The 23,736-nt window shown below is 39.8% G+C and overlaps 1 protein-coding gene across 1 annotated transcript in view; it reads left to right on the top strand.

Annotated features, from left to right (window-relative positions):
• OTUD4 (OTU deubiquitinase 4) overlaps window positions 1-23,736 on the top strand; it is a 660,142-nt gene that overhangs the window by 75,085 nt on the left and 561,321 nt on the right. The window contains exon 4 of the mRNA XM_053700214.1: window positions 18,706-18,752. Within this exon, the coding sequence (XP_053556189.1) occupies window positions 18,706-18,752 (47 nt within the window). The remainder of the gene's footprint in view (window positions 1-18,705; window positions 18,753-23,736) is intronic.

Here is a 23,736-nt window from a genome sequence, read left to right as displayed (position 1 = left end):
GGTACGTCATACACAAACTGGTCCTTAAAGACCAGCGACGTACCATGCACGTTGTTAGGGGTTTAAAGCTTCTTACCGCTTTCAAGGGTTTGCCATGATGCCTTGATATTGAGGCATCACTGCAATACATTTTTTTTTAACACACCGATGCAGAGAGAGCCTTCTCTGCATTGGCTAGCAATTGTGCGATCGTTGGTGGGTGGGAGCCGTTGCAGGGAGGCGGGTGGGCGGCCATTGCTGGTGTAGATTGCATCAGAGGGGGGCGGGATCACGCACGGGGGCAGGAGCGGGTCGGAGCCTTACACTATGGAACAAAGTTGTTCAAGGAAGGAGGCTGAGAGGAGGGGGGGACAATTTGATCAAAGCGATCTGGGAGGGGGTCAGGGTTGGTTATTGAGGGGGGGAAGCTACACTACAGAAAAGTAAATAAAAAATCAATACATTTATAAAAAAAATGGCTAATTTCTCTTGTTAAGTGTGTTCAGTCCACGGGTCATCCATTACTTATGGGATATATTCTCCTTGGAAATATGACAGGACAATAACGTATCTAAAATGAGACACAATTTAATTGACAAAAATAATAACAAGTAAAAACGGACGTCTCCGTAAGTAAAAACTTCTTAAGTTGCCGCCATATAAATATTGCAATAGCAGAAAGAGTTCGTGGTGCAAAATAGAAATAGTCCAGTGTACACTTACAATTGCTCTATTCCGTGTTGGTTTGCTAGCAAACAAGGGCTTACCCCAGACCTTCCACTCGATGTTCTCTGTGGGTAAGTTACAGCCGTTAGCGCGATGACGTCCCTTATGTGGGCGCTGTCCCAGACGGGCTCTCTGATTGGACCAAATTCGGAACCAGCCGACAGCGGTAATAGTGACTCTTTTAGCTATGGTATAGCAATCCTCCAGTGACAGATACCTGCTCTTAGTGCTAGATAGCACGCAAGGTACAAAATAAAGGCTGTGAGCGGACTTGATTAGGAGTTCAGAGAGTTAGTTGCAAGTCTTTCCAATAGCTAATTATATTAGCGAATTTGTACAATCCTCAGTGAACACTTTGGTAGCTCCAGCTACAAGTAGTAAATCTTAGTGGTTGTTGCAGTACATCAACGTGTTTCTCCCTTTACAGGGCTTTCTCAAGATGAATGATCTGCAACAGGTGTATCTCCATTTAAAGGTATAGCTTGCTTCTCATTGGTTATACCACACCTGGGAGTATTACCTAAGGCGGTCTTTAATATTTAAGATGGTATTGGCAAGCAACTATATAGAGAAGAGTAGTCTCTATCATTAATTTTCACAGAGCTCCCTTAAAAATGATCCCTATAGTTAATATTGTGTCTATTTATACAATTATTTTTATTAAAGTTATGTACTAAAACATTTATTAAAAACAATTAATTAAAAACAATTAATAAGAACATTTATAAAAAACAAAAATTAAAAACAGTGAGTACTTGGAGCATAGTAAAGATAGTCATATTGTGGGTCTAAATTGATACTATATGTGTAATATAATAAGGTGCAAAAACGTGCATTACATAGCTGCTATTAGTCAAATAAGAATGGGGAAATATCTAGTTCAGAATTTAGACCAGCCGGGAACAGAGTGTTATGTTTATAAATCAATTCAGCCTCTTTGATTTTCAAAAATTTTTCTAAATCCCCCCCCCCTCCAATTCTGCTTAACTTGAAGTATACCCCAATACTTTAAATCTTTGGTATTGCCCTTATGTACAGATTTGAAGTGCCTATATAAATTAGTGTCTACTATTCCCTTCTCAATGCATAATAAGTGTTCTCTTATCCTGTCTTTGATCATACGCTTAGTCTCCCCAAAATAAAACAAATTACATGTGCATTTAAGAATATAAATTACCCCCTTTGTAGTGCATCTAATGCATTGCTTAATAGTGATTTCTTCTCCTGAATTTGGAATGGTAATAACTTTCCTTTTATCACTATGTGTACATGCCTTGCATGAATAGCAAGGAAAGAAACCTGATATTTTTCCCCCTTGTAAATCTTTTTGTATGAAATTTGGTTTCTGATTTGTCTCACGTGAACTAGGCGCAAGTATTGTTTTAAAATTTTTTGTCTTTTTAAAAATTAATCTGGGTTTGTGAGGGAGTGCATCTCCTAATATTGGGTCAGCTTTTAGGATGGCCCAGTGTTTATTTAAAATTCTTCTCATAATGCCATGATCTACATTGTATTCCGTTATAAATGGGACGTCAATTAAATCTGAGTTCTCTTTGGTTGTCTTTTGTTTATATGTGAGGAGGCTCTTTCTATCAGTGTTCCTTGCTCTTGTTACAGCCCTATTGACAACTTCCTCATCGTATCCCTTATCTCTAAATTTTTCGATTAGGGACTCTATTTGGTATTCAAAGTCTGAAGGTCTAGAGCAATTTTTTCTTACTCTTAGACTTTGGCCTACGGGAATGTTGTCTTTCCACTGCTGGAGATGACAACTTTTAAAATGAATAAAACTGTTAGAGTTAACCTCTTTGAAATGTGTTCTTGTTTCTATGTTTTTGTTAATTGCCATAATTTCTAAATCTAGAAAGACAGCCTTATCTTTGCTGTGATTAAAGGTAAATACAAGACCTTTATCATTAGAGTTCATATCCGAGAACAATTTTAAAAGATTTAATTCAGACCCTCTCCATATCAGCAAGACGTCATCTATGTACCGTCTATAGAGCACGAGGTCCGCGCCATAGTTACCCGATTGGAAGAAAGACTCTTCCCAATTGCCAACAAATAAGTTGGCGTAACTTGGCGCGAACCTCGTGCCCATAGCCGTACCTTCTATTTGTAAGTAGAATTTGTTATTATACATGAAGTAATTATTCTTCAATATAAACAAGATACTTTTTAATAAAAAATCTTTTTGTTCTGGTCTCATCTCTGAATCTTCATCTAAATATTTCTTAATAGCTACAATCCCTTTATCATGATCAATTACTGTATAAAGAGAAGTAATATCTCCAGTCACTAAAATAAAGTCATCCTCCCAAACAATTTGTTCCAAAATATTTAGGACCTGGGTGGAATCCCTCAAATATGAGTCCAAATTCCTTACATACTTTTGCAGGAAAGTGTCCACATATTGTGAGAGATTGGAGGATAATGCCCCTATGCCCGAAATAATCGGTCTCCCTGGTGGTTGAGTGAGGTTCTTATGTATTTTCGGAAGGAAGTAGAACACCGGGACCCTAGGATGGATAGGGTCCAGGTATTCCACCTCCCTCTCATTTAAAATTCCTGAGTCTCTACCTTCTCTTATAAGCCTTTTTAAAAGGGCAGCAAACTTGTTAGTAGGATTTAGATCAAGTTTTTTATAGGTTTTATTGTCATTCAATAATCTTAAAGATTCCATATCATAATAACTTGTGTCCATAATCACAATCCCGCCGCCCTTGTCGGCGGGCTTGATGGTTATATTATGGTTCTTTTTCAAATTATCCAAAATGATGGTCTCTTTTTTAGTCAAGTTAGTTTTCATAAATTTTGATGGTTTACTACTCTTTAGATCTTTTAAAACCATTTGTTCAAAAGTTTCAAGGTGAGTTCCCTTAGCGGAGACAGGATTAAATGTCGATTTGGATTTTAGGCTGGTATGGATAAACTTATCCTCTTTTATTTTATCTTTAGTCATGGACATTCTTTCAAGGGGACTTTTCATAAAAAATCTTTTAAGGGTGAGGTTCCTAACAAATTTCTTTATATGGATATGCGTATTGAATTTGTTTAATCTAACACTCGGGGCAAAAGAGAGACCATAGCTCAAAATCTTTGTTTCCTCATCTTGTAATGTAGTATTACTGATATTAAAAACTCCATTTATCTTTATCTCCCTCTCTTTGCCTCTTGTGCTGATCCCACTCCCTCTTGTTCCTCTAGAGGTCTTTTTTTGTTTTTTTGTTGTTGCGGATATTGTCCCCATACACTTATCTGGTTGTTTCCCAGAAGATCCTTTGAGGTGCCCTCCCTTGGAGGGCTGTTCACTAAAAAAGGAGTGTCAGCTTCCCTATGTCTGGTTCTCTCTGTTGCATGAACAAGGGGTGAGTATCTATTTCTTGTAGGTGTCTCCCATCTTTCTTTCTTGTCCCAAATGGGTTTATTTATACGAGGAGGTGCCTCTCTATCTGGATAATTAGTATAATCATTATATCTGCCTTCAGTGTGATAATTATTTCTATTATCATATGTATTATAGTTCCTATAGTTATAGTACCTATCATTATATACTCTATTGTAATTTGAGTAATTCGGTCTCCATGATCTATTAAGATCTCTATTTGAGTCCCTATTGTCTCTCTCTCTATAATCATAGGTGTTAGTTCTAAAGGAATTGTAATTCCTTTTTTCTTTCTTTTTATTATGGTTGACTATTGTCCAATTCTCCTTAGGGATATTAGACTCCCTCAAATTAGTTTCACTATTAGTATTTTGATCCGGTTTTTTAGTATCTCTCTCTAATTTCTTCCATTTGGTTTTCAAAATATCCTTATTTAAAGTGTTTAGTCTTTCAATCATGTCTTTTTGTTTTTCTTTAAAAGATAAGGATTTCTTATCTTTAAGTTTATCTTTAATTTCTAATATTTCTTTTTCTAGATCTACTAGAGTATCCTTCCTAGATCTTTTTAGTATCTCCATTAGATCAGCCGAAGCTTTAGATAGTACTTCTTCCCATTCTCTTTGGAAATTTTCTTTAAGGGGAAAAGCACAAGTTTTAGTTAATGTTAGGCCCTTTGGGATTACATTTTTCACAGTGTATTTATTTAGAAAAATAATCTCAGTTTTTTGTTTTAATTCTCTAGTTAGGAGTTTTTCTAATTTAATTAGAGTTTCTTCTAGACTTTCATATTCCAAATCAGTGTTATTATCATCTCCTTTGTGATTGTGTAATTCCTTATACCACCACTAAGATTTACTACTTGTAGCTGGAGCTACCAAAGTGTTCACTGAGGATTGTACAAATTCGCTAATATAATTAGCTATTGGAAAGACTTACAACTAACTCTCTGAACTCCTAATCAAGTCCGCTCACAGCCTTTATTTTGTACCTTGCGTGCTATCTAGCACTAAGAGCAGGTATCTGTCACTGGAGGATTGCTATACCATAGCTAAAAGAGTCACTATTACCGCTGTCGGCTGGTTCCGAATTTGGTCCAATCAGAGAGCCCGTCTGGGACAGCGCCCACATAAGGGACATCATCGCGCTAACGGCTGTAACTTACCCACAGAGAACATCGAGTGGAAGGTCTGGGGTAAGCCCTTGTTTGCTAGCAAACCAACACGGAATAGAGCAATTGTAAGTGTACACTGGACTATTTCTATTTTGCACCACGAACTCTTTCTGCTATTGCAATATTTATATGGCGGCAACTTAAGAAGTTTTTACTTACGGAGACGTCCGTTTTTACTTGTTATTATTTTTGTCAATTAAATTGTGTCTCATTTTAGATACGTTATTGTCCTGTCATATTTCCAAGTATCAAACATATTGTCTTATATTTTTTAGCACCTTTAGCTGTAGCGCTCCTGGTTCACTCCCCTTTTTTAGTCATTTCACTTACCTATTTTGGGAAAACATAGGTATTCTCAGGAGTTTGGTGTGTTCACCCTGCGCTCACTGGTTTTAATATCTTTTGATATATTCTCCTTCCCAACAGGAAGTTGCAAGAGGATCACCCAAGCAGAGCTGCTATATAGCTCCTCCCCTCACATGTCATATCCAGTCATTCTCTTGCAACCCTCAACAAAGGAGGTCGCGAGAGGAGTTGGAGTTTTTACTTAATTATTCTTCAATCAAAAGTTTGTTATTTTAAATGGCACCGGAGTGTGCTGTTTTTCTATCTCAGGCAGTATTTGGAAGAAGAATCTGCCTGCGTTTTTCTATGATCTTAGCAGGCGTAACTAAGATCCACTGGCTGTTCTCGACATTCTGAGGAGCGGGGTAACTTCAGAAAATGGGAATAGCATGCGGGGTCCCCCGCAAATGAGGTATGTGCAGTACAATATTTTCTGGGAATGGAATTGACTAAGAAAACACTGCTGTTACCCACATGATGTAAGTACAGCCTTAAATGCAGTAGTAGCGACTGGTATCAGGCTGATAAATGTATGCGCAGTTGAGTTATTTTCTAGGGACTAGAATTTGACTGAAAAAATACTGTTAATACTGAAATAATGCTTAAGCCTTATCTGCAGTAGAAGCGACTAGTAGCAGGCTTAGTGATAACTTTGCATGACATTGAAAAAGTTTGTTTTTAAAACGTTTACTGGCATGTTATCCGTTTTGTGAGGTACTTTGTTGATAAATCCTTTTTGGGCATGATATTTTTCCACATGGCTAACGTATTTTTCTGCATAGAAACAGTTATATCAGGTCTCCCACTGTTGTAATATGAGTGGGAGGGGCCTTTTTTTAGCGCCTTGTTGCGCAGTTAAAATTCTAGCACAGTCTTCCTGTTTCTTCCTCCTTGATCCAGGACGTCTCTAGAGAGCTCAGGGGTCTCCAAAATTAGTTTTTGAGGGAGGTAATCGGTCACAGCAGACCTGTGACAGTGTGTTTGACTGTGATAAAAGCGTTAAATATTAATTTGATATCCGTTTTTGAGTATTGAGGGGTTAATCATCCTTTTGCTAATGGGTGCAATCCTCTGCTAATTATTACATTTACCGTTAAGAATTGTTGACTATAACTGAATTAGTTCTTTGTTAATTCAACTGTGTTTTTTAAAAAGCGCTGCAGCGTTTTTTATATTGCTTGTAAACTTATTGAAAGTAATTTCCAAGCTTGCTAGCTTCATTGCTAGTCTGTTTAAACATGTCTGATACAGAGGAATCTGCTTGTTCATTATGTTCAAAAGCCGATGTGGAGCCCAATAGAAATATGTGTACCAATTGTATTGATATTACTTTGAATAAAAGTCAATCTGTACCGATAAAGAAATTATCACCAGACAACGAGGGGGAAGTTATGCCGTCTAACTCTCCTCACGTGTCAGTACCTTCGTCTCCCGCTCGGGAGGTGCGTGAGATTGAGGCGCCAAGTACATCAAGGCACTTACAAATCACTTTACATGATATGGCTAATGTTATGAAAGAAGTATTATACAATATGCCCGAGTTAAGAGGCAAGCGCGATAGCTCTGGGTTAAGGACAGAGCGCGCCGATTACACGAGAGCCATGTCTGATACTGCGTCACAATTTGCAGAACATAAGGACGGAGACCTTCATTCTGTGGGTGACGGTTCTGATTCGGGGAGACCGGATTCAGAAATTTCAAATTTTAAATTTAAGGTGTTGCTAGGGGAGGTGTTAGCGGCTCTGAATGATTGTGACAAGAGGCGATTCGCACATCACCATTGGATGAGACTTTGAGCAAGCTTAGAACGCTTAAGCTAGCTAATGCGTTTGTTTCGGATGCCGTAGTGCATTTAACCAAACTTCCGGCTAAGAATTCCGGATTCGCCATACAGGCGCGCAGAGCGCTAAGGCTTAAATCCTGGTCAGCAGATGTAACTTCTAAATCTAAACTACTGAATATTCCTTTCAAAGGGCAGACCTTATTCGGGCCCGGCTTGAAGGAAATTATTGCTGACATTACTGGAGGTAAGGGCCACTCCCTTCCTCAGGACAGGGCCAAATCAAAGGCCAAACAGTCTAATTTTCGTGCCTTTCGTAATTTCAAGGCAGGTGCAGCATCAACTTCCTCCGCTCCAAAACAGGAAGGAACTACTGCTCGTTACAGACAAGGTTGGAAAGGCAACCAGTCATGGAACAAGGGCAAGCAGGCCAGAAAGCCTACTTCCGCCCCTAAGACAGCATGAAGACAGGGCCCCCTTTCCGGAGACGGATCTAGTGGGGGGCAGACTTTCTCTCTTTGCCCAGGCTTGGGCAAGAGATGTACAGGATCCCTGGACGTTGGAGATTATATCTCAGGGATACCTTCTGGATTTCAAAACTTCTCCTCCACAAGGGAGGTTTCATCTGTCAAGGTTATCAACAAACCTAGTAAAGAAAGAGGCATTTCTACAATGTGTACAAGACCTCTTAGTGATGGGAGTGATCCACCCAGTTCCGCGAACCAAACAAGGGCAAGGGTTTTACTCAAATCTGTTTGTGGTTCCCAAAAAAGAGGGAACCTTCAGACCAATCTTAGACTTAAAAATCTTAAACAAATTCCTAAGGGTTCCATCGTTCAAGATGGAAACCATTCGGACCATCCTACCCATGATCCAAGAGGGTCAATATATGACCACAGTGGACTTAAAGGATGTCTACCTTCACATACCGATTCACAAAGATCATTATCGGTACCTAAGGTTTGCCTTTCTAGACAGGCATTACCAGTTTGTAGCTCTTCCCTTCGGGTTAGCTACGGCTCCGAGAATTTTTACAAAGATTCTGGGTTCGCTTCTGGCGATACTAAGACCGCGAATGCAAAGTCTCATACAGAGATAGTTCTAGCATTTCTGAGGTCGCATGGGTGGAAAGTGAACATGGAAAAGAGTTCTCTGTTTCCACTCACAAGGGAACCCTTTCCTAGGGACTCTTATCGATTCTGTAGAGATGAAGATTTACCTGACGGAGTCCAGGTTATCAAAAATTCTAAATGCTTGCCGTGTCCTTCATTCCATTCCAAGCCCATCAGTAGCTCAGTGCATGGAAGTAATCGGCTTAATGGTCGCGGCAATGGACATAGTGCCATTTGCGCGCCTGCATCTCAGACCGCTGCAATTATGCATGCTAAGTCAGTGGAATGGGGATTACTCAGATCTGTCCCCTTTACTGTATCTGGACCAGGAGACCAGGGATTCTCTTCTCTGGTGGTTGTCTCGGGTTCATCTGTCCAAAGGAATGACCTTTCGCAGACCAGATTGGACGATTGTAACAACAGATGCCAGCTTACTAGGCTGGGGCGCAGTCTGGAACTCCCTAAAGGCTCAGGGATCGTGGACTCAGGAGTAGAAACTCCTTCCAATAAACATTCTGAAATTAAGAGCAATATTCAATGCTCTCCTAGCTTGGCCTCAGTTAGCAACACTGAGGTTCATCAGGTTTCAGTCGGACAACATCACGACTGTAGCTTACATCAATCATCAAGGAGGAACCAGGAGTTCCCTAGCGATGTTAGAAGTCTCAAAGATAATTCGCTGGGCAGAGTCTCACTCTTGCCACCTGTCAGCGATCTACATCCCAGGCGTGGAGAACTGGGAGGCGGATTTTCTAAGTCGCCAGACTTTTCATCCGGGGGAGTGGGAACTTCATCCGGAGATATTTGCTCAACTAATTCTTCGTTGGGGCAAACCGGAACTGGATCTCATGGCATCTCGCCAGAATGCCAAGCTTCCGTGCTACGGATCCAGGTCCAGGGACCCGGGAGCGGTGCTGATAGATGCACTAGCAGCCCCTTGGGTTTTCAACATGGCTTATGTGTTTCCACCTTTTCCGTTACTGCCTCGACTGATTGCCAAGATCAAACAGGAGAGAGCATCGGTGATTCTGATAGCGTCTGCGTGGCCACGCAGGACCTGGTATGCAGACCTAGTGGACATGTCGTCCTGTCCACCATGGTCTCTGCCTCTGAGGCAGGACCTTCTAATTCAGGGTCCTTTCAACCATCCAAATCTAATTTCTCTGAGGCTGACTGCGTGGAGATTGAACGCTTGATTCTATCGAAGCGTGGTTTCTCGGAGTCGGTTATTGATACATTAATACAGGCTCGGAAACCTGTGACCAGAAAAATTTACCATAAGATATGGCGTAAATATTTATATTGGTGTGAATCCAAGAGTTACTTATGGAGTAAGGTTAAGATTCCTAGGATATTGTCTTTTCTACAAGAGGGTTTAGAAAAGGGTTTATCCGCTAGTTCGCTAAAGGGACAGATTTCTGCTCTGTCTATTCTTTTACACAAGCGTCTGGCAGAGAATCCAGACGTCCAGGCCTTTTGTCAGGCTTTGGCCAGGATTAAGCCTGTGTTTAAGACTGTTGCTCCTCCGTGGAGCTTAAACTTGGTTCTTAAAGTTCTTCAGGGTGTTCCGTTTGAACCCCTTCATTCCATTGATATTAAGCTTTTATCTTGGAAAGTTCTGTTTTTGATGGCTATTTCCTCGGCTCGAAGAGTCTCTGAGTTATCTGCCTTACATTGTGATTCTCCTTATCTGATTTTTCATTCAGACAAGGTAGTCTTGCGTACTAAACCTGGGTTTTTACCTAAGGTTGTTTCTAACAGGAATATCAATCAAGAGATTGTTGTTCCATCATTATGTCCTAATCCTTCTTCAAAGAAGGAACGGCTTTTGCATAATCTAGACGTGGTCCGTGCCCTGAAGTTCTACTTACAGGCAACTAAAGATTTTCGGCAAACTCCTTTTCTGTTTGTCGTTTACTCTGGACAGAGGAGAGGTCAAAAGGCTTCGGCTACCTCTCTCTCTTTTTGGCTTCGTAGCCTAATACGTTTAGCCTATGAGACTGCTGGACAGCAGCCTCCTGAAAGAATTACAGCTCATTCCACTAGAGCTGTGGCTTCCACCTGGGCCTTTAAGAATGAGGCCTCTGTTGAACAGATTTGCAAGGCTGCAACTTGGTCTTCACTTCATACTTTTTCCAAATTTTACAAATTTGACACTTTTGCTTCTTCGGAGGCTGTTTTTGGGAGAAAGGTTCTACAGGCAGTGGTTCCTTCTGTGTAATGTTCCTGCCTTGTCCCTCCCATCATCCGTGTACTTTAGCTTTGGTATTGGTATCCCATAAGTAATGGATGACCCGTGGACTGAACACACTTAACAAGAGAAAACATAATTTATGCTTACCTGATAAATGTATTTCTCTTGTAGTGTGTTCAGTCCACGGCCCGCCCTGTCTTTTTTGAGGCAGGTTCTAAATTTTAAATTATAACTCCAGTCACCACTGCACCCTATAGTTTCTCCTTTCTCGTCTTGTTTCGGTCGAATGACTAGATATGACATGTGAGGGGAGGAGCTATATAGCAGCTCTGCTTGGGTGATCCTCTTGCAACTTCCTGTTGGGAAGGAGAATATATCCCATAAGTAATGGATGACCCGTGGACTGAACACACTACAAGAGAAATAAATTTATCAGGTAAGCATAAATTATGTTTTTATGCAAACTGGGCTCTGGCGGAAAGCTGCTAGTACTCAAGATGATGGACAATAAGGTAGAGGGGGAGGGTTAGAGAGTTGTTTGGGGGGGATCAGGGAGGTTGGAGGCTAAGGGGGGAATCCTACATGGCAGAATATGTATTTAAAAAAAAACAAAAAAAAAAACTTTCTGCCAGTACTTAAAGTGAAGGTAAAGTTACCGGTTTGACTATCTGGAATTACATTCTTTGTCCCAAATAAATATGACTTTAATTCATCATGTTTTTTAAAATTATCGGTAAATGAAGTTAACGCCTTAATCAATCTAATTTTTTAGCTTGGCCAATTAATTTTTTTTTTTTTTAACTTGATCACGTTCTGGGATGTGTCAGGTGGGAGGCTGATCTCTACACTAAAGCTAAAATTAACCCTACAAGCTACTAAATTAAGCCATTCATTGCTGGACATAAAACAAGTTTGGTGAACAGCGGCATTTAGCGGCATTTAGCGGCCTTCTAATTACCAAAAAAAACAATGCCATCTGCTATTTCTGAACAAAGAGGGGATCCCAGAGAAGCATTTACAACCCTTTGTGCCATAATTGCACAAGCTGTTTTTAAATAATTTAATAAAATAAATTTTATTTCATCGCATTTGGCGGTGAAATGGTGGCATGAAATATACCAAAATGGGCCTAGATCAATACTTTGGGTTGTCAACTAAAAACAAATATATACAGTACATGTCAAGGGATATTCAGGGATTCCTGACAGATATCAGTGTTACAATGTAACTCGCTAATTTTGAAAAAAAAAAATGGTTTGGAAATAGCAAAGTGCTACTTGTATTTATTGCCCTATAACTTGCAAAGACCATGTAAACATTGGTTATTTCTAAACTCCCGACAAAATTTAGAAACTATTTAGCATGGTTGTTTTTTGGTGGTTGTAGATGTGTAACAGATTTTGGGGGTCAAAGTTAGAAAAAGTGTGTTGTTTTTTTTATCATATTTTATAACAATTTTTTATAGTAAATTATAAGATATGATGAAAATAAGGGTATCTTTAGAAAGTCAATTTTTAAGGCGAGAAAAACGGTATATAATATGATTGGGTACAGTAAATGAGTAAGAGAAAAATTACAGCTAAACACAAACACCGCAGAAATGTAAAAAAATTCCCTGGTCCTTAAGGGTAAGAAAATTGAAAAATGGTCTTGTCCTTAAGGGGTTAATTCTTCATAGATGCAATAGTTGCAGTTCACACCGCTGCCTGCTCTCTGAGCAGGCATGGTGTTAAAATATTAGTGCATATTCAAGTTTAAAAAATAAATAAAAATATATCTTTTACAAGAAGCATTTCTCTTGTTAAGTGTATCCAGTCCACGGATCATCCATTACTTATGGGATATTAACTCCTCCCCAACAGGAAGTGCAAGAGGATTCACCCAGCAGAGCTGCTATATAGCTCCTCCCCTAACTGCCATTACCAGTCATTCATTTGCACCCAACGAATAGATAGGATGTGTGAGAGGACTGTGGTGATTATACTTAGTTTCATACCTTCAATCAAAAGTTTGTTATTTTATAATAGCACCGGAGTGTGTTATTCCTTCTCTGGTAGAATTTGAAGAAGAATCTACCTGAGTTTTTCTATGATTTTAGCCGGAGTAGTTAAGATCATATTGCTGTTTCTCGGCCATCTGAGGAGAGGTAAACTTCAGATCAGGGGACAGCGGGCAGATTAATCTGCAAAGAGGTATGTAGCAGCTTATTATTTTCTGACAATGGAATTGATGAGAAAATTCTGCCATACCAATATAATGTAAACTCAGCCTTAAATGCAGTAGCAGCAACTGGTATCAGGCTGTCATGTATGTATATTTTACACTTCAGTATTCTGGGGAATGGCACTTCACTGGAATTATACTGTATGCATAAAACTTTAGCCTAATTTGCAGGGACTAGCAACAGGCTTTTTAATAACACTCAATTTATTAATGTTAAACGTTTTTTGCTGGCATGTAAAATCGTTTAATTTTCTGAGGTACTGGGTGAAAAAATGTTTTGGGCACTATTTTTTTCCACTTGGCAGTCGTTTTATTTAATTTATGACAGTTTACTGATCTCTCTCACTGTTATGTGTGAGGGGGAGGGACCTTTTTTGGTGCTTTTGCTACGCATCAAAAAATTCAGTCAGAAGTTTATTGTCTTCCCTGCATGATCCGGTTCATCTCTACAGAACTCAGGGGTCTTCAAAACTTGTTTTGAGGGAGGTAATCACTCACAGCAGAGCTGTGAGATTGTAGTTGACTGTGATAAAAAAAAACAAACGTTTATTTCTGTATTTTTTTATTTTTTATTTTTTTTTTCTGCTATCAGGGTTAGTTATCCTTTGCTAATGGGAGCAATCCTTTGCTAAAATTGTGTTTTTTACAAAGATTTGATGCTATAACTTTTCAGTTTATTAATTTTCAACTGTCATAACTTTTTCTGTGCTTCTTATAGGCACAGTACGTTTTCATATTATAGTAAATTACTTGAAAAGTATTTCCAAGTTGCTAGTTTATTTGCTAGTGTGTTAAACATGTCTGATTCAGAGGAAGATATCTGTGCTATATGTGCTAAAGCCAAAGTGGAGCCCAATAGAAATTTATGTACTAACTGGATTGATGCTACTTTAAATAAAAGTCAATCTGTACAAATTGAACATATTTCACCAAACAACGAGGGGAGAGTTATGCCGACTAACTCTCCTCACGTGTCAGTACCTGCATCTCCCGCTCGGGAGGTGCGTGATATTGTAGCGCCGAGTACATCTGGGCGGCCATTACAAATCACATTACAGGATATGGCTACTGTTATGACTGAAGTTTTGGCTAAATTACCAGAACTAAGAGGTAAGCGTGATCACTCTGGGGTGAGAACAGAGTGCGCTGATAATATTAGGGCCATGTCAGACACTGCGTCACAATTTGCAGAACATGAGGACGGAGAGCTTCATTCTGCGGGTGACGGTTCTGATCCAAACAAACTGGATTCAGATATTTCAAATTTTAAATTTAAGCTGGAAAACCTCCGTGTATTACTAGGGGAGGTGTTAGCAGCTCTGAATGATTGTAACACAGTTGCAATACCAGAGAAAATGTGTAGGTTGGATAAATATTTTGCGGTACCGGCGAGTACTGACGTTTTTCCTATACCTAAGAGACTTACTGAAATTGTTACTAAGGAGTGGGATAGACCCGGTGTGCCGTTCTCACCCCCTCCGATATTTAGAAAGATGTTTCCAATAGACGCCACCACACGGGACTTATGGCAAACGGTCCCTAAGGTGGAGGGAGCAGTTTCTACTTTAGCTAAGCGTACCACTATCCCGGTGGAGGATAGCTGTGCCTTTTCAGATCCAATGGATAAAAAGTTAGAGGGTTACCTTAAGAAAATGTTTGTTCAACAAGGTTTTATATTGCAACCTCTTGCATGCATTGCGCCTGTCACGGCTGCAGCAGCATTTTGGTTTGAGTCTCTGGAAGAGACACTTGAATCAGCTCCATTAGATGAGATTACACACAAGCTTAAAGCCCTTAAGTTAGCTAACTCATTTATTTCAGATGCCGTAGTACATTTAACTAAACTTACGGCTAAGAATTCCGGATTCGCCATTCAGGCACGCAGAGCACTGTGGCTAAAATCCTGGTCAGCTGACGTTACTTCTAAATCTAAATTGCTTAATATACCTTTCAAAGGGCAGACCTTATTCGGGCCCGGGTTGAAAGAAATTATCGCTGACATTACAGGAGGTAAAGGCCATGCCCTGCCTCAAGACAGAGCCAAACCTAAGGCTAGACAGTCTAATTTTCGTTCCTTTCGTAATTTCAAAGCAGGAGCAGCATCAACTTCCTCTGCACCAAAACAGGAAGGAGCTGTTGCTCGCTACAGACAAGGCTGGAGACCTAACCAGTCCTGGAACAAGGGCAAGCAGGCCAGGAAACCTGCTGCTGCCCCTAAGACAGCATGAATCGAGGGCCCCCGATCCGGGAACAGATCTAGTGGGGGGCAGACTTTCTCTCTTCGCCCAGGCTTGGGCAAGAGATGTCCAGGATCCCTGGGCGTTAGAGATCATATCTCAGGGATACCTTCTAGACTTCAAATTCTCTCCCCCAAGAGGGAGATTTCATCTGTCAAGGTTGTCAACAAACCAAATAAAGAAAGAGGCGTTTCTACGCTGCGTACAAGATCTTTTATTAATGGGAGTGATCCATCCGGTTCCGCGGTCGGAACAAGGACAAGGGTTTTACTCAAATCTGTTTGTGGTTCCCAAAAAAGAGGGAACTTTCAGGCCAATCTTGGATTTAAAGATCCTAAACAAATTCCTAAGAGTTCCATCATTCAAAATGGAAACTATTCGGACAATTTTACCCATGATCCAAAAGGGTCAGTACATGACCACAGTGGATTTAAAGGATGCTTACCTTCACATACCGATTCACAAAGATCATTACCGGTATCTAAGGTTTGCCTTTCTAGACAGGCATTACCAGTTTGTAGCTCTTCCATTCGGATTGGCTACGGCTCTGAGAATCTTCACAAAGGTTCTGTGTGCTCTTCTGGCGGTACTAAGACCGCGAGGAATTGCGGTAGCTCCGTACCTAGACGACATTCTGATACAAGCTTCAAGCTTTCAAACTGCCAAGTCTCATACAGAGTTAGTACTGGCATTTCTAAGGTCGCATGGATGGAAGGTGAACGAAAAGAAGAGTTCTCTCTTTCCACTCACAAGAGTTCCCTTCTTGGGGACTCTTATAGATTCTGTAGAAATGAAGATTTACCTGACAGAAGACAGGTTAACAAAGCTTCAAAATGCATGCCGTGTCCTTCATTCCATTCAACACCCGTCAGTAGCTCAATGCATGGAGGTGATCGGCTTAATGGTAGCAGCAATGGACATAGTACCCTTTGCACGTCTACATCTCAGACCGCTGCAATTGTGCATGCTAAGTCAGTGGAATGGGGATTACTCAGACTTGTCCCCTACTCTGAATCTGGATCAAGAGACCAGAAATTCTCTTCTATGGTGGCTTTCTCGGCCACATCTGTCCAGGGGGATGCCATTCAGCAGGCCGGACTGGACAATTGTAACAACAGACGCCAGCCTACTAGGTTGGGGCGCTGTCTGGAATTCTCTGAAGGCTCAGGGACAATGGAATCAGGAGGAGAGTCTCCTACCAATAAACATTCTGGAATTGAGAGCAGTTCTCAATGCCCTTCTGGCTTGGCCCCAGTTAACAACTCGGGGGTTCATCAGGTTTCAGTCGGACAACATCACGACTGTAGCTTACATCAACCATCAGGGAGGGACAAGAAGCTCCCTAGCAATGATGGAAGTATCAAAGATAATTCGCTGGGCAGAGTCTCACTCTTGCCACCTGTCAGCAATCCACATCCCGGGAGTGGAGAACTGGGAGGCGGATTTCTTAAGTCGTTGGACTTTTCATCCGGGGGAGTGGGAACTTCATCCGGAGGTCTTTGCCCAAATACTTCGACGTTGGGGCAAACCAGAGATAGATCTCATGGCGTCTCGACAGAACACCAAGCTTCCTCGTTACGGGTCCAGATCCAGGGATCCGGGAGCGGTTCTGATAGATGCTTTGACAGCACCTTGGACCTTCGGGATGGCTTATGTGTTTCCACCCTTCCCGATGCTTCCTCGATTGATTGCCAGAATCAAACAGGAGAGAGCATCAGTGATTCTAATAACGCCTGCATGGCCACGCAGGACTTGGTATGCAGATCTAGTGGACATGTCATCCTGTCCACCTTGGTCGCTACCTCTGAAACAGGACCTTCTGATCCAGGGTCCCTTCAAACATCAAAATCTAATTTCTCTGAAGCTGACTGCTTGGAAATTGAACGCTTGATTTTATCAAAACGTGGTTTTTCTGAGTCAGTTATTGATACCTTAATACAGGCTAGGAAGCCTGTTACCAGAAAGATTTACCATAAGATATGGCGCAAATACTTATATTGGTGCGAATCCAAGAGTTACTCATGGAGTAAGGTTAGGATTCCGAGGATATTGTCTTTTCTACAAGAAGGTTTAGAAAAGGGTTTATCCGCTAGTTCCTTAAAGGGACAGATTTCAGCTCTGTCCATTCTTTTACACAAACGTCTGTCAGAAGTTCCGGACGTTCAAGCTTTTTGTCAGGCTTTAGCTAGGATCAAGCCTGTGTTTAAAACTGTTGCTCCACCATGGAGTTTGAACTTAGTTCTTAATGTTTTACAGGGGGTTCCGTTTGAACCCCTTCATTCCATTGATATCAAGTTGTTATCTTGGAAAGTTCTGTTTTTAATGGCGATTTCCTCGGCTCGAAGAGTCTCTGAGTTATCTGCCTTACATTGTGATTCTCCTTATCTGATTTTTCATTCAGACAAGGTAGTTCTGCGTACTAAACCTGGGTTCCTACCTAAGGTGGTCACTAACAGGAATATCAATCAAGAGATTGTGGTTACATCTTTGTGTCCTAATCCTTCTTCGAAAAAGGAACGTCTGCTACACAATCTAGATGTAGTCCGTGCCCTGAAATTTTATCTACAGGCAACTAAGGATTTTCGACAAACTTCTTCACTGTTTGTCGTTTATTCTGGTCAGAGGAGAGGTCAAAAAGCTTCGGCTACCTCTCTCTCCTTTTGGCTTCGTAGCATAATACGGTTAGCCTATGAGACTGCTGGACAGCAGCCTCCTGAAAGAATTACAGCACATTCTACTAGAGCTGTGGCTTCCACTTGGGCCTTTAAGAATGAGGCTTCTGTTGAACAGATTTGCAAGGCTGCAACTTGGTCTTCTCTTCATACTTTTTCCAAATTTTACAAATTTGACACTTTTGCTTCTTCGGAGGCTGTTTTTGGGAGAAAGGTTCTTCAGGCAGTGGTTCCTTCCGTATAAAGAGCCTGCCTGTCCCTCCCGTCATCCGTGTACTTTAGCTTTGGTATTGGTATCCCATAAGTAATGGATGATCCGTGGACTGGATACACTTAACAAGAGAAAACATAATTTATGCTTACCTGATAAATTTATTTCTCTTGTAGTGTATCCAGTCCACGGCCCGCCCTGTCACTTTAATGCAGGTAATTTTCCCATTAAACTACAGTCACCACTGTACCCTATGGTTTTCCTTTCTCTGCATGTTTTCGGTCGAATGACTGGTAATGGCAGTTAGGGGAGGAGCTATATAGCAGCTCTGCTGGGTGAATCCTCTTGCACTTCCTGTTGGGGAGGAGTTAATATCCCATAAGTAATGGATGATCCGTGGACTGGATACACTACAAGAGAAATAAATTTATCAGGTAAGCATAAATTATGTTTTTTGCTAATAGAAGTAAATTGCAAAATCCTTCCATTTGAATGCACTCATGCAGATAATGTTGACCTTTCTATCCCTTTTAATTTAATTTCTTTACACAACGGTTTCTCTATTGAATAAAATGAAACTGCCCTATTTTATCACATTACCTTGTTTGTTCATTTTTGCTAATTTCCTTGTAATTATGTTTCAATAATCTGTGCTTTTTGTTTTCTGTAGGAATGGGTTGGTCAAGTGGAAATAAGTGCCCTTTCACTAATGTTCAAGTAAGCCATTTTTATGTTTTGGATTGTATTAAACAGCATATGTCATAGGGTCTGATTCTCTAAAGCTCTTCTCTAGCAAGATTATCTTAAGAAGTCTCAACAGTACCTCAAGGTCCCTCAAACAATTTAAGAAAGGTAAAGTTTAGCTTGAGAGCTGTTTATTTTGCTAAACAGATTTCTAGATGTGAAGCAGAGATAACAATGTATTGTTACAATATAATGTTATAAAAAAAATGTTTGTGTGATTTATCTCCATGCCAGCAAGCTTTTGATCATCAGACCCTTAGTCACATGACTTTTTAGATGTCCTATCTTATGCATGCATGGTGCAATTGTCAGCTGTAGAAGTGTTTTTTGGTAGGAATGTTTCAGAAAGATGAATGATGATGCTGATTTTAGATATGTCATAAGCCTTAAATGGATACTTAACCCAATTTTTTTCTTGCGTGATTCAGATAGAGCATGTAATTTTAAGCAACTTTTTAATTTACCTATTATCAAATTTTCTTTTGGTATCTTTATTTGAAAAGCAAGAATATAAGTTTAGATGCCGGCCTATTTTTGGTGAAGAGCCTGGGTTGTTCTTGCTAATTGGTGGATAAATTCACCCACCATTAAACAAGTGCTGTGCTGTGCAGTGTCTGAACCAAAAATTGTCTGGCTCCTTAGCTTAAAAGCCTTTTTCATATAAAGATAGCAAGAGAACGAAGAAAAATTGATAATAGGAGTAAATTAGAAAGTTGCTTAAAATTTCATGCTCTATCTGAATCACAAAAGAAAATAATTTGGGTTCAGTGTCCCTTTAATGAATTTGAATTTCCATAAATTACAATAAATTATCACTTAAACCAGAAGATTATTACCCATCTTATTTCTATCACTATATGCACACATGGCATGGAAATTGTTGCTGATTTATAAAACTTGATTGGCATATCTGTGATTTAAAAATAAGTTATGAAAATCGGTAGGAATGTCTATTCTAAATTTTTCGGATGCCTCTGAAGGTGGACGATCGTAGCGTTCGGCTATTTTTAGAGACGGATTTCTTCTTGTGAAAGTGCAACGCACTAAGATCTATAAAAATCCAGATTTTAGTGTGTTGCACTTTCACAAGAAGAAATACGGGTTTGAAAAGAGAATAATGCTGCGATCGTCCACCACCTTCTGCATTCGGAGGCATCTGATACCTGCAAATGCTCATGTATAATCAGTTTAAAACAAGGGAAAAATAGCATTTTTAAAAAAATAAATGGGCTAACAATAGTAAACTAGTTTTTTAAATTCATATGTTTTTTTTTTCTTCTGTATTTGCTATTTTTTTTTTTTCTCTTGGATTATGTGTCACATTGCAGAGGTGGAAAAAAAAAATCTAGACAGGAATTCTCCCTTTCTGTTTTGGTGGTATTCTATATGACTTTATTGTATTCAATTTTTTAACATAATATATTAATTAGAAATATAAAACACAACATTATGTAACCCTTTCCCTACAGGGACTATCAAAAAAGAACTTGTCCAAAATACCGGAGAATGTGTCACATAATTTAAACGGAAATAGAGCATTTTTTTTATTTATGCAAAAACTTCCATCTTTATTAGGTCATCAAATGTAAAAAAGACGTTTCGGATCTCTAGTCCTTAGTCATGTCAATACATTAATGCAGGTATCACACCTTAATTACTTAATTACTGGGGGCATTGTGTGGAGCCCTCTTCAACTTGCACCACCCACTACCATTGTGCTGTACCACATGAACTTTGTGTATTCACAACACTGGTAATTTGCACTATGGTACAATGGATACGGTAACTGAACTTGACATAGTTGCTAATCAAGGAGACATGAATGCAAAGGTATTTGCCTACACTGAGATGTAGGCTGAACAAATTACTACCCTTGCCCATGGTTCCATAGACTTTCTGAAAATCTTACCAGCAGAGGTATACCGTATATGTTAAACAGTTTGATAAATTGTCAAGAAAGAAACTTGCTTGAGAGCTTCATTCCACTATGTTAGCCGAATATCACAGGGTGGGACGTATCCCCCGCGGCTTACGAATGAATGTGCTACCCACACTTATGCTCAACAATTCAGAATACTGCGAGAAATTTGAACACACATGGAACAAGAGTTCCTTTGACCTAATGGTCTTGACTGTCGATTATCTACAAAAAGAGATTGACATACAACAGTCTGAATTATTGAAGCTGGAAACAGAACTCAAGACAAATTTAAAAACAGATGAATTAAACAAATTATTGGAAACAACCAATAAGGTCATCGCAGAGCTCTGTTCTGTGCTAGAGGCACGTAAGCATACCAAATTCTTACGCGATGAGGAGGATTACTCACTTGGCACAGAGTATTGCTCGAGGTCGGATCGCACAGGAAATGACGTCAGAGGAGCTTCCGGGTATCGTAGATGGAGATACATAAGACGCCGGTATGGCGATACAGCTAACACAAGCCAGGATTTGGGATCCTCATCAGGGGACAAGGTCAGACGTTGGGGCAGGAGACACAAACACGGCACCACGCAAAAGCAACCGGAACAGACGAGGAGCAAGGGTGAATCACTAGTTTTAAATTTGTCACAGGTACAGATTACTGAGACTGAGTCATTACTATTACAACAAGGACTCTCTTTGCCCCTTTGCTAAATGTGACTTTTTTTAAATTGAGAGAGTCCTCTTTCAATTCTTTAGATCTTTAAATTTAAAATCTGTTTTCTCATTATTAAGTGGACAAATTTGTCAAACCTGTAACAGATTCAAGTAGATTAAATCTAAATCATTTGGGTTTAAAATCTAAGAGTAGGTTTATGCCTCAAAACTATGACCATATTGTTGATACTTTTTTCCAAATTAGTACTTGATGATGATAAAAATTTGCAAAATAAGGTTTATAGAAAGAGAAACATACATGCAGGTACTAATGTTAATAATGAATGTTTTTTGATTAAGAAATCTATGGGAGCATTAAAATCCCTACATAAAAACAAAAACATAATTTTCAAATCTGCCAATAAGGGCGGGGCTACTGTCCTTTTAGATAAGGACTATTATGTGGATGAAATAAAGTCCCAATTTACAGATAGTAAGGTTTATTGCGGTTTACCATATAATCCAATATTTAATATTGAGAAAGAAATTAAAAGTTAAGTCTCATGTGCCTTTAAAAATGGTATAATTGGCAAGGAGGAGATTGCTTTTCTCATATGTAAACATGCAAGGACACAGGTATTATATACCTTGCCAAAGGTACATAAGAATTTACAAGCCCACCCCCCCTCCAGGGACGCCCCATTGTATCTACCATGAACTCAGTGTGTTCTAATATTTCAATTTATTTAGACCACATTTTAAGACCTTTTGTCAAGTTGTCCAGTTCACATATTGGAGACACCAGCGATTTCTTGATCAAATTGAGTGACTTAAACACGACCACTGATAAAGCTATCCTATATACACTAGACGTATCTAGTTTATATACCTCTATAAGGCATGCATCTGGTAAGGGAGCTGTGAAAAAGGTTTTAAAACAATTTAGTACATTTAATAATTGTCAAACTGACTTTATTCTCAATCTTCTTGAGATTGTATTAAGATGCAATTATTTCCTATTTCAGGTTGAATTTTATATCCAACAGGGCACAGCCATGGGGTCCTATGTCGCTCCAACCGACGCTAATATATTCATGAACATCTTCGAAGAGAAATTCGTTTTTGAGAATGGTCTCTTCATTTTATGTTGCGCTACATAGACGATATATTTGGCGTGCGGTTGGGCGACATTGGATCCCTATGGGACTTTATTACTCAACTGAATAGTGCAACTACACACATAAAGTTCAGTCTAAAATGCAGTGAAGAAAGTATTGAATTTTTGGATACCAAGATTTACAAATCTGGCTATGGTTTTGGGACAGATTTATATGAAAAAACTACAGATAAAAATAGTTTGCTCCATTTTAAAAGTTTTCACCCTGAGTCCCTTAAGAAGTCATTGCCCCGTAGTCAACTCTTAAGAGTTAGGAGAATTGTATCTGATAAGTTAAAGTTAGTTAAACAAAGATTGAGTGAAATGGGTGACAAATTTAAATCTAGGGGTTACCCTTTTGAGTTGTTAGACAAAGAGATTGAGGAAGTAGCATCACTACCTAAGAACAGCTTGCTAGAATCATCCAAACCAAAAGTTAAGTTTAAGAATAAACAAGATCACCCTGTTTTTGTCACTAAATTTAATAATTTGAGTAAACAAATAAATTAAATCCTTAGAAAACATTGGTACATTTTGAGCACATGTAATCCCCAAGTTATGGAATTTCAGTCAGGTTTTATGCCAGCCTATAGAAGAAGTGAGAACTTACGAGATAGACTTATCAAAGCCGATATAGGCCCTAAAAAAATTGAATGTTAAAAACCTATATTTCTGATAAAAACTTAGGTTGTTACCCCTGTCTGGGGTGTTCCAGTTGTAACAGTATGATAAAAGGAAAATATTTCTTCCATCCCCGTACTGGTAAGAAATACAGCTTTAGAGGCTTATTCACTTGTAACACTACCTATGCCATATATATGATCAAATGCCCTTGTGGGCGGAGTTGCATCGGAGAGACCACTATGATGGTCCAAGAGAGGATATGTGAACATAGGTCAGATATCCTATACTATAAAAGGCCAAGTGTGTTTGTCCGAAGCTGTCATGCGCAGTAGGACAAACACACCTGGCCTTAGGCAGCAGCGCGTGAGACAGCTGGATCAACTGTGCAGGGTTTGCGCGAGGAACGGGTCTGGCTGTCGCGAGGCATCTCTCTGCATCAACTGTAAAGCAGTGCGTGAGACAGCTGACACCAGACCTGGAGGCGCGTGAGTATCCGCTTGAAGCACCTCTCCTCTGGATCAGCTGTGCAGGGTGTGCACGAGGAACGGCTGTCGCGAGGCATCTCTCTGCATCTGTTGTGTCCACCACAAGAACAG

Source organism: Bombina bombina, chromosome 2 (genome assembly GCF_027579735.1).
Source record: "Bombina bombina isolate aBomBom1 chromosome 2, aBomBom1.pri, whole genome shotgun sequence".
NCBI lineage: Eukaryota > Metazoa > Chordata > Amphibia > Anura > Bombinatoridae > Bombina > Bombina bombina.
Note: the sequence above shows the minus strand (reverse complement) of the source record. Positions and strands in the feature narration are given on the sequence as shown.